This window comes from Hemitrygon akajei, chromosome 32, assembly GCF_048418815.1.
Source record: "Hemitrygon akajei chromosome 32, sHemAka1.3, whole genome shotgun sequence".
Taxonomy (NCBI): Eukaryota; Metazoa; Chordata; class Chondrichthyes; order Myliobatiformes; family Dasyatidae; genus Hemitrygon; species Hemitrygon akajei.
Genome location: NC_133155.1, coordinates 5,253,974 through 5,264,319, shown reverse-complemented (window position 1 = coordinate 5,264,319; position 10,346 = coordinate 5,253,974). Strand labels below are relative to the sequence as shown.

At 45.5% G+C, this 10,346-nt stretch overlaps 1 protein-coding gene across 1 annotated transcript in view; it reads left to right on the top strand.

The window, feature by feature from the left end:
• Nucleotides 1-10,346, top strand: part of LOC140719567 (claudin-4-like) — a 92,320-nt gene that overhangs the window by 77,214 nt on the left and 4,760 nt on the right. The window contains exon 2 of the mRNA XM_073034277.1: nt 8,175-8,986. Within this exon, the coding sequence (XP_072890378.1) occupies nt 8,355-8,986 (632 nt within the window). The 5' untranslated portion in view covers nt 8,175-8,354. The remainder of the gene's footprint in view (nt 1-8,174; nt 8,987-10,346) is intronic.

Below are 10,346 nucleotides of genomic sequence, written 5' to 3'. Positions count from 1 at the left end.
ACATGAATGTAAGGAAGGACAAGCCAGTGACTGGGTACAAATGCAGACAGAGCAAAGAGTTAAATTGTATCACAGAGGTACAATTCTAAAGGGTGAAGAATGCCTACTGAAGATGCTCTATTTAAATGCACACAGCATGCAGAATAAGGTGGACGAACTCACTGTTGTACTGACCAATCTCTAATTCCGCAATGTGGGCATCTCTGAATCGTGGCTGAGAGAAGGCCTTAGTTGGGAGCTTAACATCAAAGGATATACTTTGTATCAAAAGGACAGGCAGGAATGCATAGGCGGTGGTGTGACTCTGTGGGTAAGAGATGGAATTATACCTTTAGAAAGAAGTGACGTGGGGTCAGAAGATGTTGAATATTTGTGGGTGGATGTAAGAAACTGCAGATGTGAAACTAAAACATTGTGGGAACTATATATAGGTCTCCAGGTACAGGCCAAGATGTGGGGTTGAGACTGCAAATGGAGCTGGAAAAGGCATGTAATATGGGTAATGTCACAATTGTAATAGGAGACTTCAATATGCAAGGGCACTTGGAAAATCAGGCTGGTGTTGGATCGCAAGAGAGGGAATTTGTTGAATGCCTACGAGATGGCTTTTTAGAGCAGCTTGTGCTGAGCCTACTCAAGGAAAGGTCATTTTAGATTGGGTGTTGTGTAATACCCCAAATCTTATCACAGAGTTTAATGTAAAGGAACCCTTAGGAAGCAGTGATCATTATATGATTGAATTCATACTGCAATTTGAGAGGGAGAAGCATAAGTCACACGTATCAGTATCGCAATTGAAGAAAGAGAACTACAGAGGCATGAGAGAGGAACTTTCCCAGTGGATTGGAGGAAGATACAGGTGAGGATGATGGTAGAGCAGAGATGGCTGAAGTTTCTGGGAATAGTTCACAAGGTGGAGGATAGGTATGCCCCACAGAAGAAGTTCTCAAATGGCAGGGGTAGGCAACTGTTGCTGACAAGGGAAGTTAAGGACTGCATAAAAGCCATAGGAAGGGCATATAAGGTAGCAAAAGTGAGTGGGAAGTTGGATAATTGGGAAGCTTTTAAAATCCAACAAAACACAACTAGAAAAACTATAAGAAGGAAAAAGATTAAATATGAGGGCAAATTAGCCAATAATATAAAGAAGGATACTAGAAGTTTTTTTCAGTTATATAAAGAGCAAAAGGAAGGTGAGAGTTGATACTGGGCCACTGGAACATGATGCTGGTGAGGTAGTAAGGGGAGGACAAAGAAATAGCAGATGAACTTAATGGGTACTTTGCATCTGTCTTCACTGTGGAAGACACTAGCAGTGTGCTAGAGGTCCTTGAGTGTCAGGGAGCACGAGTGAGTGTCATTTCTATTACAAAGGAAAAAGTATGAGGCAAACTCAAAGGTCCTAGGGTGGATAAGTCACTGGGCCAGATGGACCACATCCCAGAGTCCTGTGGGAAGTTGCTGAGGAGATGACGGATGCATTGGTCATGATCTTTCAAGAGTCACTTGATTCTGTCGTGGTCCTGGAGGGCTAGAGGATTGCAAATGTCACTCCACTCTTTAAGAAGGGTGGAAGGCAAAAGAAAGGAAATTATAGGCCAGTTAGCCCAACCTCAGTGACTGGGAAAGCACTGGAGTCCATTACTAAGGATGAGGTTTCAGGGTACTTGGAGACTAAGTCAAAATTAGCCTAGCTTCTGAAAAGGAAGATCTTGCCTGACAAATCTGTTGCAGTTCTTTAAGGAAGTAACAAGCAGGATGGACAATGGAGAGGCAGCGGATGTTGTTTACTTGGATTTCCAGAAGGCGTCTGATAAGGTGCCACACATGAGCCTGCTTAATGAGGTAAAATCCTATGGCTTTACAGGAAAGATACTGGCATGGATAGAGGAATGGCTGACTGGCAGGAGACAGTGAGTGGGATTAAAAGAAGCCTTTTCTGGTTGGCTGCCAGTGACTAGTGGTATTTCTCAGGGGTCAGTATTGGGACCATTACTTTTCACATTGTTTGCCAATGACTTGGATAATGGAATTGATGACTTTGTGGCAAAGTTTATGGTTGATACAAAGGTAGGTGGAGGGGAAGGTAGTGCTGAGGAAGCAATGTGATTGCAGCAGGACTTAGACAAATTGGAAGAATGGGCAAAAAAGTGGCAGATGGAATAGTGTTGGGAAATGTATGATAATGTATTTTGATAAAAGGAACAATAGTGGGGACTAAAACTTATATAGGGAGAAAGTTCAAAATTCAGAGCTGTAGAGGGACTCATGAGTCCTGGTGCAAGACTCCCAGAAGGATAATTTACAGGTTGAGTCAGTGGTAAAGGCAGCAAATGCAATGTTGCCACTTATTTCAAGGGGACTAGAATATAAAAGCAAGGAGATAATGCTGAAGCTTTATAAGACCCTGGTCAGGCTGCACTTCGAGTAGTGTCAACAATTTTGGCCCCATATCTCAGAAAGGATGCGTTGTCATTGGAGAGAGTCCAGAGGAGGTTCACGGGGATGAACGTTTTGCAGCTTTGGACCTGTACTCGCTGGAATTTAAAAGAATGTGGGGGGTGGGGGGGGGGCAGAGATCTCATCGAAACCTACCAAATGTTGAAAGGACTAGATAGAGTGGGTATGAAGAGAATGTCTCCTATGGTGGGGGCATCCAGAACTCGAGGGCACAGCCTCAGAATTGAAGGGCAACCTTTTAGAACAGAGGTAAGGAGGATCTTTGTTTAGCCAGAGAGTAGTGAATCTGTGGAAAGCTCTGCATAGGCTGTGGTGGAGGCCGATCTGTGGGTATATTTAAGGCGGAAACTGATAGTTTCCTGATTGGTCAGGGCATCAAAAGATATGGCAGGAAGGAAGGTGTATGAGGTTAAGTAGAATCTGGGGTCAGCCATGATGGAATGGTGGAGCAGAGTGATGGGCTGAATGGCCTAATTCTGCTCCTATGTCTCATGGCTTTGAGTCACAGAACATCTATGGAGTGGAGAAAACAGCTGATGTTTTGGCCCATGACCCTCTATCAGGACTGAAAAAGAAAGGGGCAGAAGCCAGAACAGGAAAGTGAGAGGAGTTCAAGATGGCAGGTGATTGGTGAGACCAGGTGAGGGGGAATATCGATAGCTGGAGGAAGGAAGATGAACTCTGAAGCTGGGTGATGATAGATGGAAGAAAAAGGGCTAAAGAAGAAGGAATCTGATAGGAGTGGACAGTAGACCATGGGAGAAAGGGAATGAGGAGCAGAGGTGAGAGGATAAACAGAATGGGGAATGGAGAAAGAGAGAATGAGAGGGGGGGGGGGAGAAATGAGTGAAATTGATGTTCATGATATCAGGTCCTGAAGAAGGGTCTGAGACGCTAACTGTTTATTCCTCTCCATAGATGCTGTCTTGCTCAGTTTCTCCAACATCTTGTGTGTGTTGCAGAATCTCCTGTGCTTATACTTTTTTAAAGTGTTGGAAGGTAGCAAAGTGTAGCAGTTAGCATTAGCAGTGCAAGTTTCCTTAAGCATCACAGAGCAAATTGAAGCAACTAATCAGTTATTGTTTCTGGAAGAATTAGACCATAAGACAGAGGAGAAGAATTAGGCCATTCATCCCACTGAACCTGTCCACCATTCTATCAGAAAGGATGCATTTTACTCTCAATCCCATTATCTGGCCTTCTCTCCATAACCTTTGACACTCTAACCAAAACCCTATCAATCTCTGTTTTAATTATACCCAGTAACCTGGACTCCATAGCCATTCATGGCAATGAATTCCACAGATTCACCACCCTCTGGCTAAAGAAATTCCTGCTCAACGTTGTTCTAAATGGATGCCCTCTATTCTGCGTTTGTGCCCTCTGGTCCTAGGCTAGAGGAAGCATCTTCTCGACATCCACTGTGTCTCGGCCTTTCAATATTCGGTAGGTTTCAATGAAATCTCCCCTTATTCTTCTAAGCTCCAGCAAGTGCAGGCACAGAGTCATCAAATATTCATCACACATTAACCCTTTCATTCCTGGACTCATTCTGGTGATCCTCCTCTGGATCCTCTCCAACATCAGCACATACTTTCTTAGATAAGAGGCCCAAAACTGCTCACAATACTCGAAGTGTGGTCCGACCAAAGCCTTATAAAGCCTCAGCACCACATCCTTGCTCTTATATTCTGGTCCCCTTGAAATGAATGCTAACATTGCATTTGCCTTCCTCACCACCGACTCAACCTGCAAGTTAACCTTCAGAGAATCCTGCATGAGGACTCACCAGTCCCTTTGCACCCCCTTCTACCAAAATGCATAACCATAAACTTCCCTACTCTATATTCCATCAGTCACTTCTTCGCCCATTCTCCCAATATGGACAAATCTCTCTGCAGACTCCCAGCTTCCTCAACGTTACCTGACACTCCACCTATCATCTGCAAATTTGGTCACAAAGCCATCAATTCCATCATCCAAATCGTTGACATATATCGTAAAAAGAAGTGGCCCCAATACTGACCCCTGCTGCACACTATTAGTCACAGGCAGCCAAGCATAACAGGCCCCACTTATACCAACTCTTTGCCTCCTGCCAATCAGCCAATCTTCTATCCGTATTAGTACCTTCCCTGTAACACCATGGCCTCCTATCTTGTTAAGCAGCCTCATGTGCCGCACCTTGTCAAAGGCCTTCTGAAAATCTAAGAAAACAACATCCACTGACTCTTCTTTGACTATCCTGCCTGTTGTTTGCTCAGTGATTCATCAGAGATTTGTCAGGAAAGATTTCCCTTTAAAGAAACCATGTTGACTTTGGCCTATTTTTCATGTGCCTCCAAGTACCCTGAACGCTCATCCTTAACAATGGACTCCAACACCCTCCTGACCACTGAGGTCAGGCTGACTGGCCTGTCACTTCCTTTTTCTGCCTCCCTCCCTTCTTAAAGAATGGGGTGACATTTGCAATTTTCCAGTCATCGGCAATCATACCAGAAAACCAGATTCTCATAAGATCATTACTAATGCCTCTTCAGCTACCATTTTCAGAACAGCAGGGTGTAGTTTCAGCTTCCCAAACACTTTCCCCTTAGTAATAACAGTGACACTCACTTCTGTCCCCTGACACTCACAAATTTCTGGCATACTGCTGGTGTCTTCTACAGTGACAATTGATGCAAAAATACTTATTCAGTTCATCCGCCATTTCTTTGTCCCCTATTATTACCTCACCAGTGTCATTTTCCAATGGTCCAATATCCACTCTTGCCTCTTCTTTTAATCTTTATATACCTGAAAAACTTTGGGTATCCTCTTTAATATTATTGCCTGGCTTATGTTCATCTTTTCTCTCCTTATGGTTTTTTTAGTTGCCTGCTATTGGGGTTTAAAAATGTCCCAATCATCTAACTTCCCACTAATCTTTGCCCCCTCTTTTTCATTTTTGCTGTCTTTGACTTCCCTTGTCACCCACTTAAATTCTTGCCGAAGCTTGCTGAGTGAAAGCCTGACCACTCTAACACTGTCCACTCACACAATGGCCGCTCTGCTCAAATCCCACTTTCTTTGTTGGCCCTTGCTAATTAATCCTGGTCACTATCAACCCACGGGATTACCCACTCCATAAACAAGTTCCAACAGGCCCCACTCACTTTTTAAAACTACCAGGGTACTTGGGGGACTAGCTGATTTAATTGACTATTTCAGAAATCTCTGAGGCAGCCGCTAATCCCATTCCTTCAGCATGAATTCCTTCCGTCACTGACTGACAGGAAGCAGCCAATACAGTTTAATTCACCTCCCTTATCTACAGAATACTTTATTGTATTTAACCAAGACAAAAGAGGCCCAACTATCCATTCTGATTGGAATGGGGTCAAGGAATCCAATCAAACTCATTGGACAATTATGCCTTAATATGACCAAGTAGGTATCTGAGAGGTAATGTTGCAGCTATATAGGACCCTGGTCAGACCCCACTTGGAGTACTGTGCTCAATTCTGGTCGCCTCACCACAGGAAGGACATGGAAACCATAGAAAGGGTGCAGAGGAGATTTACAAGGATGTTGCCTGGATTGGGGAGCATGCCTTATGAGAATAGGTTGAGTGAACTTGGCCTTTCCTCCTTGGAGCAACGGAGGATGAGAGATGACCTGATAGAGGTGTACAAGATGATGAGAGGCATTGATCATGTAGATAGTCAGAGGCATTTTCCCAGGGCTGAAATGGCTAACACCAGGGGACATAGTTTTAAGGTTCTTTGATGTAGGTACAGAGGAGATGTCAGGGGTAACTTTTTTATGCAGAGAGTGGTGAGTGTGTGGACTGGGCTGCCGGTGGTGGTGGTGGAGGTGGAAGTGATAGGGTCTTTTAAGAGACTCCTGGATAGGTACATGGAGCTTAGAAAAATAGAGGGCTATGGGTAAGCCTAGGTAGTTTGAAGGTAAGGACATGTTCAGCACAGCTTTGTGGGCTGAAGGGCCTGTACTGTGCTGTAGGGTTTCTATGTTTCTAGGCAATATTCCTGAGACCTCTATTAGACAGGGCCAACCATGGATGTCTATGTATTCACAAGTATGGTGAGCAAGTCAGTACGATATGGACAGCAAGCGTTTGCCCGTGCAGCAGCCTCCCACCACCCACGCAGCTAATACATCCAAAGGAACAATAGAGGCTGATATAGTTGGGCACCGACAGCATCCAGTCCGTGTTGAACTCACTGTAGGACTACTGTAGGGACTCCAGCTCCTGATTTTTCCTCGGGGTTTACTCACGAAACCATCCCCATGAGCAGGTCTAGCCACAAGGCGGCAGAGGTTTGAGGTCAGAGTTTTCCTTCTCCTAGATGAGCTGCCAACCGCGACTGTCTAGCCCCATCTCCCTGAAGTGACTGGTTTTAAGGCACCAGTATCCTGCCTTTAACCCTTCTCCTGTCACAGAAACGGTTCTGTCAGGCTAAGCAGCTAAGTGAAGACCAGGAGCTGGACATGGTGGTCACAGGCTATTTGAGACGCACACCATTTAATAGGCAGTGGGAATTTATCCCCACTATCCACCTCTCCCTTAAGGAACCTATCAAGGCGTAACACAAAAGATAGGTCAAAGGTCCGCCATGATAACATTGAATGCTAGATCATGCGGTGGGGACAAATGTGTTCTTATTTTCTGATCTATGTGGTGGTGGTGGCATCCGTCGGTCTCGAGAGACCATGGATCTGTGCCTGGAGTTCCCATCTATCTGATCTGTGTATTTCCTGCTTTTTATTTAACATTCATTTAAAGAGGACCAGAATACAAAAGCAAGGGTGTAATGCTGAGGCTTGCAGAAGGCTCAGAGAAGCTTCGCAAGAGCTATACCAGGAATGAAAGGGTTAACATATCAGGAGTATTTGATGGCCCCGGGCCTGCACTTGCTGGCGTTTAGAAGAATGAGGGGGGATCTCAATGAAATCTATCAGCTATTGGATAGATTTTTGCATGGTAGGGGAATTAAGGGTTATGGGGAAAAGGCAGGTGGGTGGAGATGAGTCCATGGCCAGATCAGCCATGATCTTATTGAATGGCGGAGCAGGCTCGACGGGCCAGATGGCCGACTCCTGCTCTTAATTCTTATTGAAAGGCCTAAATAGAGTGGATGTGGAGATGATGCTTCCTATGGTGGGGGGAGACTAGGACCAGAGGGCACAGCCTCAGAATACAAGGACATTCCTTTAGAACGGAGAAGAAGAGGAATTTCTTTAGCCAGAGGGTGGTAAACCTGTGGAATTCATTGCCACGGATGATTGTGGAAGCCAAGTCTATTTAAAGCGGGGGTACATGGGTTTCTTATTAGTCAGGGCATCAAAGGTTAAGGGGAGAAGGAAAGAAAATGAAGTTGGGAGGGATAATATTTTAGCCATGATAGAATGGTGTAGAGTTGATGGGCTGAAGGGCCTAATTCTGTTCCTGCTGGATGCCTTAAGGTCTTATGGTCTTTACACACAGCCATAAAGCAGAGAATGTGTTTCAAGAGTAACTTCCTTCCAGATCTGCTCATTTGATCTGTGTTGTAAAAAAGTGGTAATACCATTTCCAAAATTACAGAGTCAGGAGCCACTGCCAACCACTTTGTGTATCGATTACTGGCAACCTGCCAATATAAATGAGACTGACGGCTCATTTAAACAGTCATTAATTATCTACTCTGTCCCCCCCCACCCCACCCTCACAGAAATCCATCCCTCGGTGTGTGCTGCAGGCTTTTGTCGCTGTCTGTGAGAGAAGGTCATGTCCAGAACTTTCCGTCTGATACCAGAGTTAAATTGTGGCTAACTGCAATTATTCCCGAGCTTCAGGCAGCCAGGAGGAAGCATTATCCACGTACGACTGTTGGGAATCTTTCAAGTGGGCAATGGCAAATGCCTGCTTCCAGGTAGTGGGATTCATTACCGCTGTGGTTGGCTGGTTCATGGCCTGTGTTGCTATGGCAATTCCACAGTGGAAAATCCGGAATCTGGATGGCAGCACAATTCTGACAGCACAGGAGGGCTGGGAGGGGATCTGGATGAACTGCATTAATGACAGTGGGGGGCTGTTGACCTGCGACGTCTACGACTCATTACTGGGGCTGCCGTCCGACCTCCAGGCAGCCCGAGCTTTCATGTGCCTGGCAGTGGCCCTGGGCATTTTTGCAATCGTGGTGTCCTGCGCAGGCATGGAATGCACCAAGTTCGCAAGGCAGGAGGAGAGGATGAAAGCTCTGCTTGCTGTGACAGGAGGGGCTTTCTTCATCCTGGCTGGGATGTGCGTCCTGATTCCAATCTCCTGGACTGCTGCCAACATTGTGGCTGACTTCTACAACCCTCTGGTTCCCCTCTCCATGAAAGCAGAACTGGGTGATGCTCTGTTCCTGGGTTGGGGATCAACTTTCGTCCTGGTCCTTGGGGGAAGCATCCTCTGCTGTTCCTTACCAGCAGACAGTGGGAAGAGTAAGAGGCACGTGAAGAACCTCTCTCAGTATCATTCCACAGCTTTGGGAAACAGGTAACAATCTCTGCTGCAAACCTTGGTCATGACTTCACTGTGTCTATTCTGGCTGGCCTGTGTTAATGGCATGCTGGCTTTTATAACAAGAGGCTTTTATAAGCTAATGGCATGCTGGCTTTTATAACAAGAGGAATTGAGTATAGGAGTAAAGAGGTCCTCCTGCAGCTGTACAGGGCCCTGGTGAGACCCCACCTGGAGTATTGTGTGCAGTTTTGGTCTCCAAATTTGAGGAAGGACATTCTTGCTATTGAGATAGATAGATAGATAGATAGATAGATAGATAGATAGATAGATAGATAGATAGATACTTTATTCATCCCCATGGGGAAATTCAACTTTTTTTCCAATGTCCCATACACTTGTTGTAGCAAAACGGGAGTGTAGTGTAGGTTCACAAGGTTAATTCCCGGAATGGCGGGACTGTCATATGCTGAAAGATTGGAGTGACTGGGCTTGTATACACTGGAATTTAGAAGGATGAGAGGGGATCTGATTGAAACATATAAGATTATTAAGGGATTGGACACACTGGAGGCAGGAAGCATGTTCCTGCTGATGGGTGAGTCCAGAACTAGAGGCCACAGTTTAAGAATAAAGGGCAGGCCATTTAGAACAGAGATGCGGAAAAACTTTTTCACCCAGAGAGTGGTGGATATGTGGAATGCTTTGCCCCAGAAGGCAGTGGAGGCCAAGTCTCTGGATGCATTCAAGAGAGAGTTAGATAGAGCTCTTATAGATAGCGGGGTCAAGGGATATGGGGAGAGGGCAGGAACGGGGTACTGATTGTGTATGATCAGCCATGATCACAGTGAATGGTGGTGCTGGCCAGAAGGGCCGAATGGCCTACTCCTGCACCTACTGTCTATTGTCTATTGTTGAAATTTTCACTGCCTACAAATAGTTCTTGCTTATCAAATCAACTGGTGTTTGCATCGTTGGCTGCAGCTAGTTCTGTGAGAATTAGAATCAGAATGAAGTTCATTCTCACTCTATGACTTGAAGTTTGCTGCTTCGCAGCAGCAGTACGATGCAGTGACATTGGGAGATGATCAAGGTTGGTGATTGGCAGTTACACAGGACTAGGTAGTTGGACATCACTGAGATCTGGAGTGAACAGTAGCTAGTCGGAGTGGTGCGATAGCATAGTGGTTAGCACAACACTTTACAGTTCAATTCCTGCCACTGCTCTAAGGAGTTTGTACGTTCTCCCCGTGACCACGTGGTCTGGTTTCCTCCCACAGTCCAAAGACCGTGATGGAGCTGGCAGAGTCTACAACCATCTGCATCACAGCCTCCTTACTAAGCTGTGATGGAGCCGGAGAGAATGCTCTGCATCGTATAGCTACAGAAATTTGCA